The sequence below is a fragment of the Podarcis muralis genome, chromosome 13 (assembly GCF_964188315.1).
Source record: "Podarcis muralis chromosome 13, rPodMur119.hap1.1, whole genome shotgun sequence".
Lineage (NCBI taxonomy): Eukaryota > Metazoa > Chordata > Lepidosauria > Squamata > Lacertidae > Podarcis > Podarcis muralis.
In genome coordinates, this window is record NC_135667.1 from 36634495 (window position 1) to 36661653 (window position 27159).

General features: G+C 44.0%; 1 protein-coding gene across 1 annotated transcript; it reads right to left on the minus strand.

Moving 5' to 3' along the window:
* On the minus strand, nt 1–27018 carry CCDC47 (coiled-coil domain containing 47). The gene is made up of 13 exons (XM_028702264.2): nt 26871–27018; nt 20313–20575; nt 18117–18224; nt 16537–16711; nt 15351–15472; nt 13757–13822; nt 12626–12727; nt 11508–11618; nt 8621–8706; nt 7096–7154; nt 6019–6128; nt 4379–4546; nt 1–2257 (listed from the first exon to the last, which is right to left on the minus strand). The coding sequence occupies exons 2-13, from the start codon at nt 20568–20570 to the stop codon at nt 2177–2179; spliced, it is 1446 nt and encodes a 481-aa protein (XP_028558097.2). The 5' UTR covers nt 20571–20575; nt 26871–27018; the 3' UTR covers nt 1–2176.
* Nucleotides 27019–27159: the final 141 nt, after the last annotated feature.

Genomic DNA, 27159 nt, shown 5'->3' on the forward strand with positions numbered 1-27159 from the left:
CTCTGTGAAACAATACTTTATTCAATTTTACTTTCTACATCTAGTGACAAAATAGTTTGAATCCCACATAGGATTGCTATTTCTGCTGTAAAGTACTATAAGTGGTAGTTATAAAAATTACTAAATTCAAATGCCTTTTTTTTTCAGGCTGCAGGGTTTTTTGTTTTTGCATTCAGAAAGAACCTGTGCATTTCCATGCTCTGACAAATGTATTTTTAGCACATGCCTGTTTAGAGGAGCAGCTCAATGTTATTGCATCAAAGATATTTGCAGGTAAAAGCATCGTCAAGAAAATACATTAAGAAACAAGTTCCTTCCCATTAAACCCACCACAGAAAGTGTATCCCTTACGTACAAATGATTAAATGCCAGCTAGTCAAGCATTTATAAAATGCAGCAATTCCGCAAGACTGCAAAGGGTTGAGAAACTCCAGTTTCCCCAGCATACACCAACTCCTCAGTAAATAACCTTTAACAGAAACAAAAGGTACACTCCTCTTAAAAAAAAAAAATATTCTACCTTGCTGGGGAATAATTGCACAGTTATTTTAGTCCCTAGCTCCTTGCCAAACTGTTATATAGCCAGCGGCCTCAGAAACATAAAAAGAAGAAATTACCAGGGAAGGTGAGACACAATTAGAACACACTGAAACCCAGAAAAAGCTGCTAAACAAACACACATAGGCATCTGTCTAGAGAAGGAAAGGAACCCAACATGTGAACTCAGCCAGAACCAGCAAGCACTATCCACATGGGGAAATGGGCACAGCAAAACCATGTGCAGATACGCACTAGCTTGCTGTGTTGGGATGGCTTTCAGTAACGGGCCGATGCATGAGGAACCATGTTTGATTCCACGGAGAACTTTATGCAGCAGCAGGGGGCTCACCAACTGTTATGCCCCCCAATTTCTGTGCAATTTTACAGATAGGGCACACATTGTTTTAAACCAGATACATATATATGTTGAGAAAAATCAAATATCACTGGGCAAATTCTTTTGCACCTGTCGTTTCCAAATTGCCGACTTACACACCAACAATAGCATGCACGAATCTTCAGGCCCAGATCCTACCAAGCTTGAACAGCAATGCTTATCCGCACACAGGCTTTTCAATATGTCGTCCACAGATTGATTTCCAATATGCTTGCCCCAAACTACACTCAGCAGCTCCCCGCCCCCCGGAATAATTCCAGATTAATGATTTGGGGAAACTGCAAGTATTTAAAGAATACACATTTAGCACCTTCCTATTACAAGAGCTGTGAAAGAAGGAAATCTCCCCTTCTCTCATGCGCTACAATTGGCTTTAAAACCTGAATTATTGAAAGCATTTGTGTTTTGTGCTTAATCGCTTGATATCTAACTGTGCTGGATGCGCCAATTACAGGAGTGGTGTTCCACCTCCACCCCATCGTGAAGGTTGGTTGGTTGTTCTTTAATTTTGGCCATTTTAAGTCTTTATTTTGCCCCATTCCCAAAAATAGTATCAAAGTGCATATGCATTGCTGGCACATTCTAGGAAACTTCCCATATATATATATATAGATATATACTTTTAAAGAAACAAGGAGTCAAAGAATTCCAAGGAATATTGCAATTTTCTCCAATACCAAAGCAAGTAGGGTAAAATGAACAATCCAACAACATGGAAGACAATTGCAAAGCTCTCTATATACACATCTGCATGTACATAAAACCAGAGCAGTGGCTGCAACCCTGAAAATATTTATTAGCAGTCCAGTCCCACACACCAAGGGGGACTGAAGTGGGCTTCAGGGTTGTATCCTACCTGCTGGGAGTGCCAATGCAAAGAACACCTCGCTTGCTGCCGACTGAAATGTAACTTTGGTGTTTATGGGATCACTTTTTGAAGCAACCCAGTGCACGCAGGCACACGTAGAAGTTAAATCAGAACTGATGACCCATGCAACGTTTCCAGGAAAAATCCTGCGATTCACCCAGGAAAAGCTCCTTGGCGTTCTAACAAACCTTACCACATGTACACATTCACAGAAACGCTTTGAACATAATCCCATGAGCAACAAAGGCTAGTGTCAGAAGTGGTTCTTAATGGGCAATGATTAAGGTCAGGAATATAATTAGTTCATTGTAGGAAGCAAATTGCAATTCTAGGGTTGGCACCAAGAAAGAGGTTTCTCGCAGCTTTGTTCTTCACATGGCTTTCACTTTGATTTGCTTCATTTTCATTTGCTTCTTCTCAAGTTTCTTCTGCTCACGCCGCAAAGCAGCCTCCTGTTGGAAAGGTGACAAACTGCGTGAGTCCATGTGTGTTTTGCTTGTGAAAACAAAAGCACGAATTCAAAGTCATCAAGGAAATAAAGTTGGGAGTCTAGGCTAACGGTTTTTCCAGATAATCACTTTGTTGTGCCACAAATGCAACCGCATGTGACTCAGTTGTTGTGGGTGATCCAAAGATCTCTCCCACATCTTGCTGTGGGGTGGGAAAAGAAACTGTTGCCTAGTGAATTTCTGCAGGAGAGCAAAATGATATGACTTTCTAAGGAGGTGGAACTTCCCATCGAATACCCAGGCTGGCTGGAAGCCAAAACACTGCAGTAATCAATCACTAAGAAAATATGGACAGGTCATCCACTCTACAGCTGGACATGCAAGAGTCCCAAGTAGCCCAACCTACCACAAAACCCAAACAGAGAACTGACTGTTTTGACATTGGCAGGAACCCAATGCTCTCCTGTCTACAAGAACAGAAATGTACCTGGTAAGATTTTCCTTCCCTCTCTTCACAGGCAAGAGGACATCCAACAGAGGAAATTGCTACCTCCTAAGCCAATCCTGGTAGTTACCAATTTCTACTGCTTGAGGTCTCTGCAGAATAATTCACCCAAAAGGCTGCCTTGGCCAAGGCAAAGATTTCTATCTTTATAATGTCTTGTGACTGTGCAATCGGAGGCCCTACAAAACTCTACTAAGGGGGTTCTCTCTCAAAGGACTACTAAGGCTGCTGCACCCCTAAATAAAATTGACTAAAATTACCATTTGGCATTGCTGGGGCATAAGCCAGAGCAAAGGACTCAAACCATCTAGGTAAGAGTTGCCAAGAAAGGACAAAAAGGAACAATGGTATAAAGTTTATTGAAATAAAACTGAGAGAAGATGGAATAATTAGAATACCCAGCGGTAAAGGGTTAACAAAATGAACCACGGAAGGGGGGAAGGAAGTCGATGATGAATGTATGGTTTGTATTTTGGTAAAATGTCAATGTGCAAATTTTGTAAAAATGAAAATGAGAATTCTTCACTTTCTTTTTTAGGAGCAAACAAGTCTCTGCTAACATACAGGTTTTATGCAAGCCACAAGGCTTTGTTGGATATTGATGTTTCCTCCATGGGGTTGGAAAGTCACAGGGGGAAAAGGCACTAGTACCTGTTGAGCTACTTGGAAGGCCAAACCTTTATTGGGAGATCATACAACCACGTTGTTCTGAAAAATACAAAGCTCCGTCTGGAGAGATCTTAAGGATACAGCACCTAGAGCCTTAAAGCATCTAGCATTAAGGAGCTAGAATGAGAAAGCATAGGTGGAATGCTAAGACCCCGCATAGGAACCTAATGGGCCAACAGAGGAGAAAACAGCAGAACAATTTTGAAAAACATCGAGATCAGAGGGTCAGTGATATCACGTGACCATCTAAACCCCCAAGAGTGCCTGAAAAAGCTGGCATCTTTCATTCTGGGATATTGGGGCAGACACCCAAGCTCAGCTCAATCTGGAGGAAAAGCAGGATGCCTACAAACTTAATGTAAAAGGCAGGATGTACACAGATGGCTATAGTAGGAGCTAGGGAAGCTTTCCAAACAGCTTCATGGGGAGCACAACTTATTACTTTGAGAATGACTCGCTTAAAAAGCTTATCTCTACAGATCGCTTTCCCTGGATTAATCTCCATTGTATATCCACCATATCTGCTATTTCTGCATGCAAACAGAAGCAGAAAGTGATGGATTCTTCCCATTACCACGTATAAACTAGACAAGCAGAAGTGGGGGGGGGGGGCCGATGACACATGGGTCACCACTGAATTTTATAGTAAGTGAGCATTCCAAACTTATAATGCTCATTTTAAACACACCGGAGATCTCAGAAAGGGTGTGCTCTTCACCTCACGAGCTCCAGCAAGCCCAGCATCTTTGGCAAGAGCTTGATTTTCCACTATGCTCAAGTACAGCGTTTCCCAAACTTGGATCGCCAGCTGTTTTTTTGGACTACAATTCCCATCATCCCTGACTGCTGGTCTTGCTAGCTAGGGATTTGTAGTCCAACAGCAGCTGGAGACCCAAGTTTGGGAAACCCTGCCCTAGTACAATGGGGCTTGCATCTAAAGCTCATTTTACCTCCAAGCGGCGCTGCTTCTCTGGATCTTCCTCGTTCATGATTCTCTCTTTCTCGGCCCGTTTCTTCTCCTCCCGGCGGGACTGAGCAGCCTCTTGCCTTTGCACATGAGTCAGTTTCAGAAAGTTCTCTTCTACACGTGCCCTATTCTTATCCGCTTTTTGTTTGCCCTTTGCCCCGAAGCAAGGGAGAGACACAAACAAGTCACAGTATGAGCAAACCTTTAGTGCATCAGGCAGTGTTGCAATGAGCTCAGCACGGGAGATAAAAATCTCTCGATACTCATATCTGACAAAGCTTAGTCCTGAACTGGTCAAAACTGGCTGGATTACAATATTACACCACACTACTCTGACACGTTTACGTGAGCTGCCCTTGATGACTCTCTGAGAGTGTCAGCAGGTACAGTGCACAGTTGCTCTCCCCTTTCTAAAAAGAGTACCGTACAACAATTATCCAGCCCTGGAACTGGTTTTCTGTGTTCTTCCAAGCGCATGTCAATGTGCTGGTTTAACATTTACAGCTTGGCGTTACCTGAACCCTGAATATCTAAAGCTAGCCCGCAGGCCAAATCAGATCCAACGGGGCCTAACTTGGATGTGAGGTTATTTTCCACAACCAACACTCACCTGCCCCACACCTGCTATTATGTATAAGGTAAAGGTAAACCATTAGGTCCAGTCGTGACCGACTCTGGGGTTGCGCCACTCATCTCGCTTTATTGGCAGAGGGAGCCGGCGTACAGCTTCTGGGTCATGTGGCCAGCATGACTAAGCCACTTCTGGCGAACCAGAGCAGCACATGGAAACGCCGTTTACCTTCCCGCTGGGTAATAGGTAATACCTATTTATCTACTTGCACTTTGACGTGCTTTCGAACTGCTAGGTTGGCAGGAGCAGGGACCGAGCAACGGGAGCTCACCCCGTCGCGGGGATTCGAACCACCGACCTTCTGATCGACAAGTCCTAGGCTCTGTGATTTAACCCACAGTGCCACCCACGTCCCTTGCTATTATGTATATTTGGCTGCAAATAAATAAATAAATCAGTAAAATAAATCAGTAATAAATAGATCAGTTTTAGCTGATCAGCACAAACTATCAGCTGATTGGTGCTGATAATAAGCCCTGCTGAAATTGGTAACACTATCAAGCTCCCAACTGGGAACTCTGTAGTACAGCTGATCCCTGACCAAAGCAGTGCCTGCTATAAGCACCAAACAGCTGATTGGCACTTACAACAAGCCATGTAGAGAAACACCATCTTTACCTGCCTGGTTTGACCAGCAGCTGTTGCTGCAAATCCCACTTCCTTTGCCTGCAAGGCTTGAAATATAACTGTGTGGGCCAAGGAAAATGCTTGCCATATTCGTGGCGGTTGCACCCACTGGTCAAAGTGGGCCACAATGTTTCGGGGAGGTCAGGATCCAGTCCACTGACTGAATCCATTCCCCACTCCCCAATCTAAATGACCGCTATATCACTTCTCAGCTATATCATGTCCCATACAACTAACGCTAGTCAGCCGAGAACACTCTCTCAGGTATGTATCTGTGAGAAAGAGCGACAGTTATGGAATTACCAAGGATTTTGTAAACTGTACTTTTAACAAGAGCCATACACATCAATTAGCACATGACTTACCTCTCTGTTCAGACGGAATTTTTTTGCTTTGTCAATGGAATAAATAACCATGTTCATCAGAGGCAGCAGAGCTTCCATATCTTTCGGGGAGGTGTTGCCTGATCCAGGCACTAGAAAAAGCAAAAGTAAACTTTCCTAAGCTTAAAGGCATTGAAGAAAAGGGAAAGCATTCAGAAACAACAGTTGGAACAGAAGTGTTTCTGCATTACTCCACTTTCAGGATAGAAGTTTTAATGGGCGCTTCCTTAATTAGCTGATTAAATTAGTTTATTACGGAACAGTTTATCAAATTTGTATACAAGGGAAAAGGTACTTCTAAAGCAAAAAGCATATGGTTTTTAAATCAGGGGTGGCTAATCTGTGACCCTCTAAGCTGTCATGTCTTTCCTGACCTTTGGCTGATGGGAGTGTAATCCAACATTGCAGAGATTACAACCCCTGTTTTAAACACTGTCTCCTAAACAGAATTACTGCATCATTCCAAATTCAGGTAGGTAGCCGTGTTAGTCTGACACAGGCAAACTAAAAAATTTAAACAATTGCCCCTTGTGCTCCATTGTGCAAGAAAATCTGAAGTAGTATCTGAAGAAGTGTGCATGCACCACGGAAGCTTATACCCAGAACAAACTTAGTTGGTCTCTAAGGTGCTACTGGACAATTTTTTAAATTTTTCAGTTTGACTGCATCATTCCCACTCACCCAAACTTTTAGAATTGTTGCTTGTCATAACCATTGCACACAGCTGATTTTCCTGCACAATTCATTGACAGAGGACAACTATAGATTTTCCAGTATTTAGAAATGCTCCTGCCAAAAGATTTTCTAGGACGCCCATTATCTTTCCTACTTCACCTGCATTGGTATGCAAGAACAAGGCTGTGACTGTGATTCTGGGACACTACCTATTGTGACCTCCCTCTCATAACAACCGGGGGGGGGGGGGGGACTGCTACTGAAAATAAATAAACTCTTACCCACGAGACAATACAAGTTATATTCTTACTGTGAAATGTGCTCCCAATTGTAACGTTTTACATCCTCAAGAAAAGTAGTTTGAAAACAGGCATGGCTGCTTACCATTAAAAGTAAACAATAGTGTCTTTTTAGTTTCAGGCAGTTTCAAAGGCTGACCTTCCCTAGCAGAGAAAAAACAACAAAAAAGCATTTGTGGAAGGATATTACAGAATGAAACAAACAAAGGAAACACGGCAGTAACTAAAATCACCATAAGCGAACACATGACGGGCTCCTGTTTTGGGTGTGTTTACATGCATTCTTCATTATGGGCCAAGTCTGGAAGATTTTAAGCTATCACAGCAATTTCCTGCAAAGAGATTTTTTGAGTGCTCTAGGAGTCACTTTGTGGTGGAAAAAAAGCGACAAATAAATTAAACAACCACCACTTCCTTGCAGGGCATTTGTGAATACATTTCCCACAATAAACCCCGCTGGAAACACTGGTGAGAAAAAAAATCTGATTAGACAATAGTCTCCCTTGCCTCTGGGACGCGGGTGGCGCTGTGGGTTAAACCACAAAGCCTAGGACTTGCCGATCAGAAGGTCGGTGGTTCGAATCCCTGCGACGGGGTGAGCTCCCGTTGCTCGGTCCCAGCTCCTGCCCACCTAGCAGTTCAAAAGCACATCAAAGTGCAAGTAGATAAATAGGTACCGCTCCGGCGGGAAGGTAAACGGTGTTTCCGTGCGCTTCTCTGGTTCTCCAGAAGCGGCTTAGTCATGCTGGCCACATGACCCGGAAGCTGTTCGCCAGCTCCCTCCGCCAATAAAGCGCGATGAGCGCCGCAACCCCAGAGTCGGTCACGACTGGACCTAATGGTCAGGGGTCCCTTTACCTTTACCTCCCTTGCCTCCACTGCAAAGTGTTAAGACACTCAAGAAAAAGCATCCTACGAGGAGAAGCCCAATTGCATCCAGGTGTCCTTTATCAGCAGTGGAGAATTTGTCTTGGGAATCTGCTCCTTCCACAGAGGAGGCCAACCCGTGACAGACCCTTACCTCTGACTTGCTGCAAAACAAACCACTTAGCAGACTGCTGTGGGAAGCATGATGGTCTAATGCGCAGTAACTGGGACACAACCTATAATTCCTTCTGCGTATCCTTCTTCAAGCAGCTGTGGATCAGCCAACAGCTGGATCAGGCACCCCCAAACTCGGCCCTCCAGATCTTTTGGGACTACAACTCCCATCATCCATAGCTAACAGGACCAGTGGTCAGGGATGATGAGAGTTGTAGTCCCAAAAACATCTGGAGAGCCGAGTTTGGGAATGCTCTAGAGAAACAGTGCTTTCTTACTGACTGCGCTATTTTAAGCACTCCCACTTTGCATACTGTAGAACTGACCTCTGGTGCTGAAGAAAAGCCAAAACCTACTGTAAACTAAATAAATTATGTGACCAGGCCAGTTTGGAATCCCCAACTCATGGCTATCATGACTAGAGGAACAGCACTATATGGGCACCCTTCTCTGCTCTCTGGATAATAAAGGAGATTGCCTATGGTGGTGGTTGTTCTCTCTCCCACCCCCTTTACAAAGTTCAGTGCAACATTAATTTGAAGGCATGCTATCTATTGTGTCATACTTACTCTTGCATAAGTTTTGGACCGGAAAACTGGTCCGAAAAATGGACGGACTCAATCTTGTCAGCATAATGTGTGAGGTAATGGATCATCTAGAAGAAGAAGAAGAAGAAAAAAGAAGATCTGGAATACAGTCGTACCTTGGAAGTTGAACAGCTTAGTTCCTGAACATTTTGGCTCCCCAATGTCGCAGACCTGGAAGTGACTGTTCTGGTTTGCGAACTGTATTTGGAAGCTGAATGTCTGACAGGACTTCCGTGGCTTCTGATTGGCTGCAAGAGCTTCCTGCAGCCAATCTTGCATCCAACCAGAAGCTGTGCTTTGGCTTTCGAACATTTTGGAAGTCAAACGGACTTCTGGAATGGATTCCGTTCGACTTCCAAGGTACGACTGTACAGTAACATAGGAAGCTGCCTTAGGCCATTGGTTCATCTGGCCTTGTATTGTCTGTAGTGACTGTTGGTGGTCCTCCAGGGTTCAGGTAGAGGGCTCTCTCTCTGCCCTACCTCGAGACACCGGGGATTAAACCTGAGCCCTTCCTGCAGAGAAAACAGATGCTTTTACCACTGAGCTATGGCCCTCCCCTGCTTTGTCCTAAAGGAAATGTTCCTAGAGAGCACACTGAGGAGTTCTTCACTGCTTATGAAATAGTATACACTACCTGAATAAACTACATTTTTCCCTGTTGCATCCATAATGATGCAATCAGCACCACAAGATGAGCCTTGCTGGGTCTGATCAATGGTCCAGAATTTTATTACCAGAAATGGCCCGTCAGATGTCTCTGGGCTGACAGTGTATAGAAAGCCAGGAAATCTTTTTAGGGTACTGATAAAAATCTCAAAAGATCCTAGCAAAGTACCTGGGTACAAAATCAATTTGAATAAATCAGAATGGTCTGGTTTTATCCTACTGAAAAGGAATGAAGATGAAATGGTAAACAAATACAACGGGCCCTGAAGATCTCTTCGGATCTGCCTAATCAAAATGGAGACCAGCTGACTGAATTCAAACACATTCAGCTGCTGCAAGAAACAGAAAACATCTAAAAGAAAGTGACAGATGAAAAAAATATCTGGGCTGGGTAGATTTTCAATGATTAAAATGAAAATGTATTGCCCCGAATCCTAATTTTCTTCATGAATATGCCACTAAAGAGAAATAACACATGACTCACAAGATGACAGAAGGTACAGCTAAATTTTCTTTGGTCAGAAAAGAAGCCCAGAGTGCCCAGAGTCAATGTAATACCATATCAGCTAATATTACAAGGAGGGCTTTCTTTCCCCATATAAACTGCTATTACCATGTGGCTATGCTGTTGTATTAGGAAGAATGGCTGCAGAATCCAGGAACAATAATAAAACAATGAGACATATTAGTTGTTGCTGTGGCATTGTAACCCCAGAGAGCTATCAATCAGGAAAAACCCTGAGCCCTGCATGAAAATATCGTCACTATATAAAGGGGGGAAATAGTAAGGGAGAAGACATCTGTTGGCAGCCCTTAAGTTGTGGAATGCCCACCCCACAGAGGTATGTGTGGCATTTTCACTATACAGCTTTTGGCAAATATTGAAAATGTTTTCATTTTGCACCCTGACTGTCATTTGTTCTAACCTTTTTTAAAATACTGGGTTTCAAATTGTTGCAACCTGCCCTGTGACTGCTGGTGAAAGGAGGGAAATAAATTTTAAAATCTTTATCATCATCATCCTGGTCTTGCGTGAACTAATGGTTGTATGTTATAACGAAGAATTGGAAAACAAGGAACAATTAGGGAATACGCAAATATGGGAGAAGTGTGGTCAAACTTGGAAAAAATAGTGGGAGATGGTACCATAATCTAAGATACTTTCCCATGACACCGGGGCAACCCTCAAATTATCAACAACAGCAAGGTACAGTGGTGCCCCGCAAGACGAATGCCTCGCAAGACGAAAAACCCGCTAGACGAAAGGGTTTTCCGTTTTTCGATGTGCTTCGCAAGACGATTTTCCCTATGGGCTTGCTTCGCAAGACGGAAACGTCTTGCGAGTCTTGCGTTTTTCCCCGCTTCCCCCCCTTTTTCTAAGCCGCTAATAGCCTTTTAGCCACTAAGCCGCTAAGCCTTTAACAGCCGCTAAGCCGCTAATAGCCTTTTAGCCACTAAGCCGCTAAGCCTTTAATAGCCGCTAAGCCGCTAATAGCCTTTTAGCCACTAAGCCGCTAAGCCTTTAATAGCCGCTAAGCCGCTAAACCGCTAATAGCGCTAATCCGCTAATAGGGTTGCTTCGCAAGACGAAAAAACCGCTAGACGAAGAGACTCGCGGAACGGATTATTTTCGTCTTGCGAGGCACCACTGTATCTTTCTTACTGCAATTGGGAGCCCTGAGTGCTCATTGGCAGGACAGATCGTGAAGCTGAAGCTCCAATACTTTGGCCACCTCATGAGAAGAGAAGACTCCCTGGAAAAGACCCTGATGTTGGGAAAGATCAGGGTCAAGGGAACAAGGAGAAGGGGATGACAGAGGACGAGATGGTTGGACAGTGTTCTTGAAGCTACCAGCGTGAGTTTGACCAAACTGCGGGAGGCAGTGGAAGACAGGAGTGCCTGGCGTGCTCTGGTCCATGGGGTCACGAAGAGTCGGACACGACTAAACAACAACAACAACCCCACAAAGCTGAATGTTCCATTTTTCATAGCTGTCCAAGACAGAAGGATTCATTGGGGGGGGGGGGGGATGAGTAAGGTGATTGCAAGGTGCAGTTTTGTAGATGGTGACCTCAGAAGACAAAGTTCAAGCATTTGAGTGCCCTGTTATAGCTCGCATGAGAGTTCACACCAACTACAGCCTGAAAGATTTTAACTTTTTTTAAAAAAACCCACCAAAAAAACCCCAAACCACCTTACCTTGGTATCCATCATTCCTTCTGTGACCTCACCCATCTCAGACAGGATAGCCAAAGACTCTGGCAGCCCATACTTCACTGAAGTCTTGGGTTTGTCACTGCAGAACTCACTCTGCCAAGAAGAAATTGCCTCGTTATGACAAGCATGGTCTGGACTGCGTCTACCTCCCCTTAAGTAAACAGGTGTTCACACAATTTACTTAAACCTTAGGACTGGTTTAAGTTCCCAAGAGCTAGAACTGAAGCCCTGGTCAATTCATAGACTGCTGCATGCCTCTGAAGACTCAATAGACCCAAAAGAAAAAGCATGCATATGCATACACAACAATTTTGTTTTTTATTACATTTGTGGGATATTTTTTTTAATGACCTCCCTGAAGCCTCAGGGTACGTTAGGGCATTTTAATGGCACGTCTGGGTGAACTATAAAGACAAAAATGCTCCAAATCAACAAACTTTATCTCTTTTTTTATAACTCGCATAGAGGCTGAATCTTGAAATTCTATAGGCACTAAAGGGAGTTTTTGAATTAGTTCTTATGAATGATAGACTAAGGTGAGCACATATGCTCATCACTCAGGTGTATCACCTGCACTTTAATAATACAGTGAGTATAAAAAACTCATTTTCATCGCAAAGGAAATTGGGTGTACCACCAATGCTTTTCCTCTAGCCTCTCTTCGCATGCTGAAATTCCTTCCCTTCCTGCCTTGAAGCAGAAAATAGAACCATGCTGTGGTTTTCGATTTTGGTTTGCTGAGCAACCACAAACCACTGTTTGTTAGTTCAAATGGCACAGAAGAAACTACGGATTGTGACAAACCAGGGAGGGAATTGCAGACAATGAAGGGACGACAAAACATGAGGCAGAGGGTCCTGCCAGACTTCCTTCATGTAGCACTAAACCATTGCTTAGCGGTACATTTGTACCACCCCACTGTGCTGAATTATGTTCAGCAAATGAAACGACTGCACCCAAGTCAGGGCTCTTAGCAGCAGACTACATCAGGTGGTTTAAAGAAGCGTACCATTAAGGCAATTTGGGGCCAAATGCCATTTTTATGCATTTTCAAGTACTTTACATATATTCTGGTTTCCTCCCAATGTCCCGGAACATACCAGGTCCTGCATTTCCTTCTGAAGCCGCACCAAAGCTTTTCTTGTCCCAACAGCAAACACGTAGGTATCCATGTCGTCGTCGTTCATGGTAACTTTTATTTGCTGAGCAACAGACAGAACGATTGTCACACCCAGGCTTGCACACAGAAAAGGACATAAATACAAGAAAGAGGAAAGCAGTGGCCAGGACTCCATGCCATTGCCAAAAGCAAAAATAGATTCAGACTTTACAAAGGGCTATCAGCAAAGATCAGGGTCAGGCTGGAGCCCCAAGGTAATTACAAAGGTCCTCTAAAATATAATTACAAGGGCACATAACATAAATGACTACTTCTCCTTCATAACACAACACCAGGTGAGTAAATAATAGGTCCCCTCTAGCAGCAAGGTGTTACCACCGCTAGAACAACTTACTGCACACTTTTTCACCCCTAAGCAGTGTCAATGGTTTTGTTCGAACCACATTAAACTGAATTGCAGTCTTTTTAACCCACCCAGCAAGTGAAGCATTGCTTCGCTTAATTCTACTGCAAAGGATATTCCCAGTAAAAGAAATCACAGTCCTACGTTCAAGGAAATGGAAGGAATTGGCAGGGCAACCTCTCATTGCATGCCTACACAGCTATTCCCGTTTTGGACAGTAATTCCTGACTTTGGGTTGGGAATGAATGACAGAGAGTATTATTAGCGGCTGGCATTGCTACACGCTTTCAGTTGCAGCATGCAGCAAGAGCAACTCTCGGTAGTTCTAGACAAAGAAGCACAGAATTCTGCAGCCAGAATAAATTACAAAATGTGTGTATAATTATTTCTGCGTAACGTGCTCTGATTCTGATGGACATGGAGCCAGGCAAGTTCTTATGCAGAGCAATACAGCCCCATGCTCCCTATTCCAAAATTCTGCTGAGACTCCCTCGGGCTTCTGAGAATTTCAGCAAACACCACAGGTTAAGAAGTCTGCCTTCGCAGGCTCACGTGCTAGAAACTTGGGGGAGTTGCTTTCATTAACTAACAACATTCTCAGCATGACTGTGGCAGCACTGTATTCACTCATTTCTGTGTGTAACATGCACCTCAAATATAGTTTCATGAACTTAAAAGCTCCCTTAGGCCACAGAACTAAACACTTACCACTTGGTCACAGGATGGCCTCATCATGCGAGCGAGAACGTTCAGCAAGTCTTGTCTCTTGAGAAACTGAAAGACAGCATTTTGACCGTGGTGAAACCCTGCTCCAGACTTGCAGCACAGAATGGCATGTTCTTGCAAGGCCCATTAAAATCAGCTTATGTGAGATGTACCATAGGAATCCCTGCCTTACAAATGTAAATACTGGCGCGTCCTGCTAGTGCAAAGAATACCTACTGCAGCTCCCAATAATCATCTGAGCTTGGTATTTATTGCTTCTTTCATTTTATTACATTTAAACCCTGCTTCTTCCACCACAGAATTCAAAATGGCCTGGCTTGGAGAAGTTAGCAATATCTTCTTCCACCTAGAAACCTAATGTGTGCCATGACCAGACCAAGGCATGGTTATCTTCAGCAAAGCTGCTGCATTGTGCAATTTCAAGACTACCTTCTGGGATCATTTGTGTTCTCCACACATTTATTTTTATTTAAATGCATTTGCAACCCCAGGAGCAGCTAGCCTAGTGGGGTGGAGCATTGCTGCTGCTTAACAGGAGGAGGAAGAGGAGGAGGAAGAGGAGGAAGAGAGTGGTGAGATGTGAGCTATGCAGGCATGCTGCAGAACCAACACTGCCCTCTCACTGATGCGCCTGTGCAGCCCCAACCTAGTCACTGTCTTACCGCTCCCAGCAAGCAGCACTACGCTCCTGCTGAGAAGCTGCTCCAGCAGGTCTAGCCCCGTCGTGTGTCTAGTCCGCCCTTCACTATGTGGTCCTAGGGCAAGTTACATACAGCTTAACCTAACAAGTAAACCATGTAATGCATAAACATTTCAAGATTGTTAATTAAACAGCAGTCAGCAACAGCAACACTGCAATGGGAGGAATATTCTGTCCTCATCCTCCTTTGTGCAAAACGGTGTGCACTGACCCAAAATGTGTACAATGACAAGATCAGATGCACCTCAGAAGGGAGGACGTTGACCAATCTAAACAAAAGCCAGAATGCAAGCATTTGCCTGGGCCCTGTCATAGCGGGAGATCAGGCTGGGGAGGCATGTCTGCTGAGGCAGGAAGGCAGATGAACTGCATCTCTCCTGCAAGCAGCCAAGCAGAATGGAGCCTTGCCTTTCCACATGCTCCTGTTTTCTGCCAGGGTAAAAGGTGGGGCTGAGCTCTTGGTTCCCTGGTTTGCTTCAGAACTTTCTCTCTCTCCTGCTCAGCTGTAGTTCCTATCTGGAAACAAGTGTTCTATTCCTGCTCTCTTCGCAGAGTTATTAAAAATAATAATACTACAGTGAACACCACTGCCATTTCATATGGATTGTTTGTGTGGGTGTGTTAATTCTATGTCTTCCCAAAGGCACTTATTTATATAATGAAATACTACCTGGGTAGTTGATTCCAAAAAGAGGTGCTGCTTGATTCACTGGCATTTACGCTATAGGGTCTTGCAATGTCTGCATCCCGTCCCACCCGCCAACCTTCATCCTCCTGTGCTTTTTAACAGAGTGATGTCATTTGGAGTCTGTTGCCTAAATACTCAACTTGCAGACATGTAATGCACAAAACACTTCAAGATGCTGTCTCTCATACCTTGAGCTGTATAAGCATGCCCTCACAGCACACCCTCCCGGAGCACCACAGGTTATAAATATGTTCGTTCTCTTGGTTCAGCTTGCCCGTGCTTGTGGCTTCTTTATTTGTGCCGTCATCCCCTTAAAAGAAAGCATAAGCTGATCAACGAAAGTTTATTACTGTATACTTAAGACAACGCTGCAGTATGCCATATGGAGGGCTGCTTTTGACAACTCAGAGGCTTTGGTCGGTATGAAATACTGCAGCCTGCCTTCCAATGGGGATGGGATAGCTGCAACATGCTGCACCAATACTCCAGTGGCTGCTCTGCCTCCCTGTTGCCTTTCAGGCTCTGCAACGTGAAGATGGGGATCTGAAAAGCCTTAAATGACCTGCAACAGTATACCCAAGAGATCACCTCCACCCCTACTTTCCACCTTAAAAATGGGATGTGATCAGATCTTACATATACCATCTGTGTATCGCATCAAGTTTGCTCAAGCATGCAAAAAGGTGTGCTTCAAAAAGCCTGAAACCTTGTTCCTTGCTCTACGCTGATATTCCACTTTTTCTCCTCCAGCAGCCTCCTGTGGCATCCCCTTTTGGAACGACCCCCAGCTCTCTGAATTTGTGCGCTCTTACAGACTTATCTTCTGTAAGTACATCTCTGATTTCTTTGTGAACTCTTTGCAATCTCTTAAGTTTTGCAATCTCTAAGCAGACTGTCACTTTTATCTCTTTCAGCAATGCACTCTTCCCAATTTTACCTTGCTCTTTTTCTTGCTCCTTCCAACACTGCAATGGATTTCCTGGGAGTATTGTTCCCTCTTCGCTCAGTGCTGGCCTCTCCCCAAGATTCTGCACTGTCCGCGTTCAGTTTTTACCTCTTCAACCCCTGACCTGATTCCCTTAGCATGTCACCAGACTTCAGCCCTCTAATGCAAGATATGTCTCACTCCTCCGTTTGACATCTCAGCTCACACAACTGAAAACTGAAAAACTCGGGAGGAGGTTTGAAGAACTTGGCTGATTTTGCACACACTTTAAATTCATTCTCTCCTCCCCTTTATATGCCACATTCTTGGGCCAAGCTACGCTTTGATCCACACCAACTTTATGAATCCTCAGCGCCTCTCCTGTAACTCTGGTCAAGTGTTGGGGAAGGAGTAAGGACCTACTAGGCAGGCTTTAGGATGCAACTTACCAACAAGGGCAAAGTTGCTTTCAAGCAGCTCCCGGTGACTATTGAACCAGGCCTGAGCCAGGCGGTTGTTCTTATTCTTCCCTATGATGTAGTTCATGATGTAAGCAAGCAGCCCCGTCACCATTAAGATTTCCATGTAGTAACTCTCCCAGCTATTTTGGAGGTGGGCAGGGACCTGCGGTTGAATTTGGACATTGTTAAAATTACTTCATTTTGGGAGGAAATCAGTTGCTCAACAACAACAACAAAATCTGGTTGCAAGTTATAAGACACCTTGTGTGTGTTTTTTTTATTCTTTTAGGAACTACCAGTTACTACACCAGTTACTAAACTCAAGACATAATATATCGAATCAAAACAATCCTGCGCTGGGCAGTGGCTTGGTGCTTTGCATGCCTCTCCCCATATGAACCAACCTGCACCCTGCGCTCATCATCTGAGACCCCGTCTTTGTGTGCCCTTTCCATAAGAGGCCCAGAGGGCAGCAACTTGAGAATGGGCCTTTTCTACAGTGGCTCCCTGCTTGTGAAATGCTCTCCCCAAGGAAGCTTGCCTGGCACCTTCATTGCATATCTTTAGGCACAAGGCAAAAACACTTCTCTAGGAGCAATCTTAGCTGACCAAACATTTTGTGGCTTTTTAAATTTGTGGGAGGGGAGGGGTTGTTGGTTTGTTTTTGTTTTGTTCTGTATTATGTGTTCTCATTTTGTATGTTTATGTTGTGAACCACCCTGTGATCTTCGGATGAAAGGCGGTATACAAATTTAATTTAATAATAATAATAATAAAACAGTGATACCTTGGTTGTTGAACTTAATCCGTTCCAGGAGTCCGTTTGACTCCCAGAACCATTCGAAAACCAAGGCGCAGCTTCTGATTGGCTTCAGGAGCTTCCTGCACTCAATCGAAAGCCACACCGGACGTTTGGCTTCCAAAAAATGTTCGCAAACCGGAACACTTACTTTCGGGTTTGCGGCATTCGGGAGTCAATTTGTTTGGGAGCTGTTCAACAACCAAGGTACTACTGTAATATTAATTAATTAATAATAAATACTTCAGTGATTACCCCGGCCCATTCAACCCTACAACTTAATGAAATTTAATTACCTTTTCTACAGGCTAAAACCTGGGCACTGCCAGTGTGCTGCTGCAATGTCAGGCAATGTACAAAATATCAGTTACTAGAAAAGAATGACAGGATACCGAGCAACTGCACAGCGTCTTTGAAAGAACAAAAGATCACTCTGGGCAGTTGACTAACTTCACATGGGATGGGGCCTAGCACCAGAAAAATCTGTATGCTTTCTGTGGAAATTGGGGGGGGGGGGGAGTATAGTGGAAAAAAGCAAATGAAAGAAAGCTCAACACATGAACGAATACATCCAACTAAGTCATACTCAAGAGCAAACCCACTGAAATCAACCCACTTAAGCTAGCCGAGTCTGCTGATTTCAACAGGATCTACTTGTTTTATTTGGTTGGAAACAACCCAATGAAGCTTAGTGATGTTGAATTAGGTTAGGGCCACTATGAGCTACTGTTAATTAGGGGCTACGTGTAAAACTAGCACATGGGCTTACATCAACAATTGTTATAGGATCTTTACTCTTGCCGGGAGATGCATCAGGTTTCTCCTCGTAGCCTTCAAACTCTTCGTCGTCGTATGGCTCACTCTCTGTATCACCTTCCTACAATAAGAAAGCAAAAGATGCTGAAAATGTCAAATGTTTCAATGAAGTCGACTTCTACTGTATCTATATTTACTGCTGGAACTGCCACTGGATATAGCTTTAGACTGAAGGAGCCACCCTGAATTGTGACATTAATCTTTATAGTTCAACCTTCCTTTGGAAAACTCAGAGCAGCTCACATAGGGCTCCAAAACAGTATCCATTGGGCCCCTGAGCAAACCGAGATTTTGGATTAAATATAAATGTACCTTCAGCCAATTCAGAGTAGCTCGGTATATGACATTAAACTTGCTTCTAGAAAACCCGGTAATTGTTTGCAATGGTTTCTCTGCTATGTTTGATAGCATCTGGGTGGCTGTGGAGTGCAGCACATCTATGTTTGCCTAGCTGGGAAAAAGAAGGCTGCATCTTTCATACCCGCTTCTGCAACGAAATTGAATGGGATGGCCAGCTACGTTTCTTCCTAGCGCAGGCAGAACGCAAAGAGGTGACAATGTTAATCCACACTCAGAGGCTGTGCAAACAACAAAAGGACAACGTGCCCTACTGTAAACGTCAAAAAGGAGTTAACCCAAGAGCGCTCTCATGGCTTGAAAAGGTAGGTGCCATTGACACCAAGTTTCCAGGTGTCTGAATTTAATAGTATCCTATCTATTAAACCTGAGGTGCTCCTCAGGTTCAGGGGCTGGGTGCTGCCCTCCATCTGGCCTTCAGGACTCTCCCCAGGCCTCAGTCACGACTGGCTCTGTTCCATGCACTCCACAAGTGCAGTTCTGCCTGGCTGAAACATATCCCCGATTGGGGATAAGGCTGCCTGTTTGCCTGGAAAGAGGATGGAGAGATATGTCTGGGTGTATGTAGAAAACTTTGACTTTTGCAGGCCTGGAATGTAGTCTTCTGAAGAAAGGAAGAGAAGTCTCATCAGCTGTGCCATCCACCATGTCTAACTAGCCCATGGAAGGTTGCCTGTGATGGAATGTGGACCTCAAGCTGAATTACCTTCCTCATCCTTGCCCTACTGCCTTTGCAATCCGTAGGCCTGTGGTAACTGGAAGACAGAGCACAGTAACACCCTTGAGACTGATTGCTTAATTGTGGCATGAGCTTTCGTAAGCAACAGCCTATTCCATCAGGTGGATGAAACGGGAGGCGGCAGACACAAACATGTGAGTTGAGGTACAGTGCAAGATCAATCAAGTTAGCAAGGATGCGACTTCAAAAGAATGAGGATGCCAAGAAGACATCTGATTGCAATGATGGGTTACTTCAATACAGCCCACATAATTGTCCGACTTGGCACTCAATTCATGTGCAGAAAGATGGTGCAGATTTGAAGTATTTAGACTGCCAGCCTACATCTATTTACCTACCTGAACTGAGCGGGACTTACTTCCAAGTTTACGTGCACATGATTGCTTTCCAAGGCATGGGAAAGCTTGCTGCAAAGACCACATCCAGCCATGAGGGAATGCTTGCCAAACCTCATGCCACAAGCAATGCTGCATTCTGCTTCTCTACAGCAGGGGTGCTACCATTAATGCCCCAGTGTTATGAGATGCCCCTTCTCAAGAAGTTCCTATGCCTCCCCACACCCGCTACTGTTCTTTTTTATATAAAAAAACCTCAATACTTTTGTTTTTCAAGGAGCCCGTGTTGACTGTTTGTTTAATGATGCTTCTGCTTTCTATAGTGATTATTTTCCTTCAACTTAATTTGTCTTTTGAATTTAGGATTGCCATATGTCCTCTTTTTCCAGGACACGTCCTCTTTTTCACGGGTATACAGTCATCGCAGCGATCCATAGTTAAAAGTAGAAGTCGGCAAACATGTCCTCTTTTTTGCTCATCAAAACATGGTAACCCTAATGTTAAACTTTGCATCTTTGTACCCCACTTTGGAAGCGTTCGTGACAAACAGTATAGAAATGTAATTGTTAATTAAATGCAACATAAAACCTAATTAATATATAAAATCTGGCTTTGCCAGTGGAATAGACTGGCCAACCTCGTAACTCCACCATCAGCAACCCTCCCTCAAACCAAAAATGACAAAGAACAGGCCAGGCCCTTCCCCCGGCTTTATCACCTGCGCATCAGCATCCTCAAAGTCAAGATTTTCGTCTTGACCTTCGAGCTCAACAGTGGCCTCCTCCTCGTCATCTTCGGTCGTGACGACCCGCTGGGGAGATTCAGTCGCAGGATCTTCTATCACATCTTCAAACTCAGCGAAGTCATTATCATCATATTCCACAATGTCATCGCCGTCGTCAAACTCATCGAACTTTGCCCAAACGAGGCCCCACGGGATGAAGAGAGTGGCCACCAGGAAGCACACGCTTCTCATTATTGCTGGGGAAAGCAAAAAGGCAGCAAATACCGAAATCTTCAGACCTGGGAATACAGAAACATCCAGCGCGTGCCCCTTCCTAAAATAGCAACTCAAGAGGCCGGCAACTCCCTGTCGGCTGCAAGCAACATGCTGGGAAATTTATCAATCTGCAGTTATAGCTGCATGTCATTTACGTATCAGGTGCACAAATAAAGATGTGGTGGTCATGTTACAACACTTCTACACTGTGCTCCTCTAGGAAATGTAAGACATGTGCGTGGGCCAGAGAAAGAGTCGTGGGCAGACACATGGTTCTAAGAGCAAAAGGCCACCTCCTGCATGTTATTGGCAAGACCTAAAAGGGGCAAATTTGGACTACTGGTTTGGCTAATTATGAAAAATTGCATTGACAGAGAAGCTCACTTAGAAGCTTGAGGTACTGAAAGAAGCATGTGGACACTTTCACTACAGACTGGTACTAACAGCTGCATATGCACAAATCTGGACTGTTTTAAGAGCAAATGTAGACAGTTCTTCAACTAATTGACATGAATAGTGTTCGCATCCTGAATAAAACGTAAGGAGCGTGCACGGATCACGTTTTGCCGCTTCCGCGCATGTGCGTGACGTCATTTTGAGCGTCTGTGCATGCGGCGAAACCTGGAAGTTACGCGCTCCGTTACTTCTGGGTTGCCAGGGAGCGCAACCCAAAAGCACTCAACCTGAAGCACATTCAACCCGAGGTATGACTGTATAGGTAAGTGGCCAAAGTCACCCTCTGTTTTTGAATAGGTGTACAGTGGTACCTCAAGTTAAGTACTTAATTCGTTCCGGAGGTCCGTTCTTAACCTGAAACTGTTCTTAACCTGAAGCACCACTTTAGCTAATGGGGCCTCCTGCTGCTGCCGTGTCTCCGGAGCACGATTTCTGTTCTCATCCTGAAGCAAAGTTCTTAACCCGAGGTACTATTTCTGGGTTAGCGGAGTCTGTAACCTGAAGCGTATGTAACCTGAAGCGTATGTAACCCGAGGTACCACTGTACTACTAAATCTGTTGTTGATTTGTTATAACAAAAACTGAACAATAAATTACAGGGGGGGAGCCACACCCTAAGTTTCATTTTAGCTACACAGAAGTAACATTGCACAACACTTCTCAATTACTCAGATATAAAAGAGGAAAGAGACTACTAAGAGGGTAGAGGGACAAAACCTCTTCCTGAACACACTAGAATTTGAGCTTGTTCTTTTTTCTGTCACCATAGGGAAACCAGTCAGGTCTGCCAATCATTGGTTTGGACTACTCACCTTTTGTGCACTGATAGTGTAATCCAATGCCTGTCTGCACAGAAGTAAGTCCCCCTGAGTTCAGTGGGGCTTACTCTCAGGTAAATGGGTATAGGATTGCAACCTATCTAATTTAAGAGCTGGATTATCAAAGTATCCATATAGTTCAGCCCCTCTTTTCAGAAAGTGATCAGCAAAATGACTGTGGGAGCCCACAATCAAAGCATGAAGTAAAAAATCATCCCGTTACTTATCCCATACGTCTAGTATTCAGAAGTACAGAGTCTGGAGACTCCATTCTGTTTAGCAGTCACAGCTAAGAAGTGCAACCTCCAACAGAAGGTTGTATATAGGATGACAGTCACCAATCAACCCACACACATACATGTGCATGCAAATAGGGAAAATGTTTACTTAAGGAAATGATGGACTTTGTCAAAAGTTTGAGACTCTAAGCTGAAAATGTCCAACAGACAATTGCCTGATCTGCACATAATGATAAGCTATAATTTATTTAACAAACCTTGAGTTAACAAGTTGTGATCAAACAAAGCATGGCTTGTTTCTCCAAAATTTGGTTCATTTTGCAGCTGCTCTCGTTTGCTGTAGCTTGGCAAGTGTGGGATGGGATGCCAAATAAACCATAGTTAGTTAAGGAAGATTGCTTGGTTCAAGCCATGGATAAAAGAAACCGATGTTTCTAAGTCAACAAAAAACCATGGCTTCAGACTGTGGTTTGCGGGCAATAAACAAATCATATATAAGTCTCTGGACACAGTTAGCAATACTAAGCCATGGTTTAATTATAGTTTAAAAAGCACTATGTGTGAACCAGACCAATGTTGGACTTCACTTTATAGAACTCATGCCTATGTTACAATCAGGGTGGATAAAAATCAACGATTTAAAAATAAATAAATAAATAAAAATAGCATTTTTTTATTTAAATTGGATTTTTAAAACGAAATGCTTTAGAGGAAAAATCTTTCTAAAGATAGTTTTCTATTTAAGTTACATTATAGTCCAAAGGCTATTCATCAGGAAATAAGGATGTGTTTTAAATTTTTCATGTGTGCTAAAACTCAGTCTAAGGTTTTTTTAAAAAAAAATTGTTTAGCCACATCAGTTAACAAACGTGGATACATATGCTATAATGTTATTGTTTCAGTTAAATAAACTGTTAAATTGTTATTAAAGAAATGATTATTTTTCTCCTTCCAATAAAGTACAGCAGAAAAGTTGTCCAAATATACAGTTAACTTATTAAACCTCACAATTTCATAATTATCTGTCAGTGTATTTCTAATAGTATAACCAAATCAGTACGGTAATTTTTGATATAACTATAAAAACTACTCTGAAAATTTATTATTCCAAAAATGAAACCTTCATCTGGTTGTAAATATTAAGATTATACTAGCAAGAATGAGTCTTTCTGTAAAAAAAAAGAAAGATTTAAATCAAGCCTTACTGACTAGTGATTTAAATCAAGTCTTACTGACTAGTGATTTAAATTGTGATTTAAATCGATTTAATTTAAATCAAATCCACCCTGGTTACAATACAGCTCACCTGCTGTACAAGAAGCAACTGTCATCGTCCATAACTCATATAACACTACTCAGTATAGTTAGTAAATTACTGTGTAGCACTGGGAAGTTTCCATTTGCTGCTGGAAGAAGACTGCTGTTTTGGACAGCAATCAATAAAAAACGAATTGCACCCATCTGCAAATCTCACATCACAGTATCATTGGGAGCTGAGGTCCTTGTTAGGGTTATGTTACAGACTGACACTGTCAATGCCTGTTGTCAGTACCTGCCGCTTGCAACACCGCAGCCTTCCGTATTCCACAGTTACAAGGAGTAGCTCCTTAAAAGGAACTCAATCTAGGTTAGGCAATCTAAAATTAGCAACAGCAGCCAGAGCGCTTCCATCCATCAGCTACGTTTTATAAGCAGGCAGGCTTGGGAAATAAAAAAGGATGCATGAAGGAGATATAGGCTGCTGTAGTGCTTTTGGCACACACTCTCTGAATGCCAAATTGACTCGTGTGTGCGGAGCAACAGCTGCCTTCAAACTAAAAATGTAACCGACCCCCAGTCTCTCTACTTGCCTGGCCGTTATCAGGGACTGGGCTGGACACTAAGGAGTGGTGGCTGAATACCGATGAGCGGGCAACCGGGAGAAGGGGAGTTGCGGAGAACGACTAAGAAGGAGGGATCAGTGGTCTGGGGGAGTCTGTAACAGCCAGGAGGCAAGAGTCAGAGGCAGGAGAAGCTACAGGATAGGAGAATGAAGAGCAGTGCCAGGAGACAGAGGTCAGGCTGGCATAGTGTCAAGGACTTCCACACCTTCCTCTCCTCTTCAATCATTTCCCCACGACCAGAAGATGACTGAAGAGGGAGGAGTAGGAACAGGTTACACACAGGAGGCTTTGCTTGCTTGCTTGTAGGGAGGTTAAAGGTAAAGGGACCCCTGACCATTAGGTCCAGTCGTGACCGGCTCTGGGGTTGCGGCGCTCATCTCGCTTTAGTGGCAGAGGGAGCCGGCGTACAGCTTCCGGGTCATGTGGCCAGCATGACTAAGTCGCTTCTGGCGAACCAGAGCAGCGCATGGAAACACTGTTTACCTTTCCGCCGGAGCGGTACCTATTTATCTACTTGCACTTTGACGTGCTTTCGAACTGCTAGGTTGGCAGGAGCAGGGACCAAGCAACGGGAGCTCACCCTGTTGCAGGGATTCGAACCGCTGACCTTCTGATCGGCAAGTCCTAGGCTCTGTGGTTTAACCCACAGCGCCACCCGCGTAGGGAGGTTAGGGAGATAAATAAGCTGGGGCTGAGGGCGGAGTGTTGGGCTTTTATGACAAAATGGGTGTACAGATTTTGTGAAATAAATAAATAATATAATAAAATCACCCTACCCTTAATATGCCTGGTACTTCTGGTCTTCCTACTAATATACCTATCTATTTAGAGCAGGCACAGGTGGAAGGTAAGACTGAGCTCTTCAGATAGATTACCTGACGATCGCAGTAGGAGTTTCTGACCTGCAACTGTTTAACATAGTAACATCAAAAAAGGCTTCCACCAAACTAGGCTGTCAGAAACCCCAAGGCATAGTTTAGCTGTACATTTCCCACCAATTCTGTCTGCTCTCACAACAACCCTGAAAGGTTTGAAAGAGAGGGAGAGACCGGCTCAAGGTCAACGAGCTTTTGGAATATGTGAAAAAATATCATAATCAGAAGAAATTGTGAGCAGCATTCAAAATATGAGCAGCTGAAGAAAAATGATAGTATTTGAAAAAGAAGAATATGTATGTGTTAGGTGAAATGTCTAATAGAATGAATGGGATGGGATTAAGAACAACACGAAAGGAAAGGCGGAAAGTTTAAGAAATGCATAAGAAATTTAAAAGCTGGAATTTATAAAGATTTTAAAGTTTTATTTTTTTAAAAAAAGGAGGTCAACCAGTGAACTTCATGGGCAAGCGGCAATTTGAGTCCAGTGTGCCCCAACCTGGTGCCCTCCAAATGTTTGGGACCCCTGCCATCAACACCATGGTAGAATTAGTGATAATGGGAGGTGTAGTTTAAAACACCCAGAGGGGACACCAGGTTGGGGTTGGAGAAGGCTACTCTAGTTATAACAGCAGCTTGGCTCACTGGCTTGTACATACATACATACATACATCCATCCTAGGAGCAGCAAGTAATGAGATATCTCTGTATCTGGCTCTTCTATCCTAGCTATCATTTCACCTCAAACTCAAGCTGGATTGTAGGAAAAAACAAAATAGGTTTATCCAAGCCTGATTTAGAACTGTACCCTTTCAGAACTATACTCAATTCTGCTGAAAAATTCTCCCCACTCCACCCCAACCACCAGGTTCCATACTCAGATTTACAGAACAGTCTCCCCATTCCCAAGCATGCACCAGGAAATTATCTGTCCCTTTTAAGAGCAGAATAAAAGCCTGCTAAATCAGGCCATCTTGTCCAACATGCTGTTCTCACAGTGGCCAACCAGGAGCACAAAAGTGCTCTTCCCTCCAGTGGTTTTTAATTCCAAATCTGAGTATGCCAGGTAGTTAAAGAGCTGTAGCAGGTAAAACTAAGCCACATTAAGCGATTTTGGACAAGCACTGTAGACTGTCAGGTGAAAAGAAAACGGAGGCTGGAAAAAAGAAATAATAATGCTGTCGAATTCCCGGAAGCCAGCATTCATTTTCTAAGTGTATGAGAGATTATGTACTTTGGATTTTTCCACCATGTTTTACCAAACAGGTCACAAAATTCCCACACACTGAGCGGCAGGAACTCCAAGAGTTCCTATAAGAGAGAGAGCCATTTGAGGTACGTGACATAAAACAGCATTTCCCCTATCTCTATGCAGTACTGTTAAGATATTTTGTCCTCTCCCAATGAACACACACGTGTGTTGCATACACACGCACTCCCTTCCCCCATCAAGATAAACAACCCATACCACAACCTTAGTAGCCAATCTCTGCTTCTATAACCCCCTCTTTTTATTATTTATATAGCTACCCAGCAATAAAAACAAAAGCAACCTTGGGCAGTTTGCAAGCAACACTAAATTGAAGAGCACTGTAAATAATAATTAAGTACAATAAAAGAGAGCGGAGGGGGGGAGGAAACAAAAAAACAAAACACCTTTTTTTGTAACAGCGGCAGCAGAAGCAGCTCACAAAACAGTTATTATTTCAACACCGTTCCCACGACCGGGCTGGGGTCGGCTACACACGTGTCGTACGTACACACGTGTCCTGGACACCGACCTACAAATTCCAAAGGAGAGCGAAAGGCAGAGAGACTTTCGTCCCAGGCCTGGAAAGGGGGCAGCCAACTGTCTACCCCTATGGAGCCGCTTTTGACTCGCTTAGGAACCACCCAGAGACCTGGGAGGGCGAGAGAAGGGCCCAGCGGACTCCCCTTAGCCTTCGCCCCTCTCCCCGTACCCCGAACCCTTCAAACTGACCCACCCGGCGCAACCCCGGGGTACCTGAGGCCGGCGCTGCCGCTACAACGACGTTCCCGAGGCCCAGCTCGCCTGCCTGCCTGCCGGACTTTACGCTCGCGGTTTCCTTCCTCCTCCTCCTCCCGTAAGGTACGCGAGTTGCGTAAGTCTGCGCAGGCGCCTCTCGCCTGAAGGCCAAAGAAAGGTGAGAGGCGGAGGAAGAGGAGGAGGAGGAGGAGTGGCTGGGAGCCGGGCGGACTCGGAGGCCTTTGCCCCGCTTCCCTTCGGGGTTAGGAAAAGGGGCAGTGCCGGGTTTACATAAACAAGCTATACT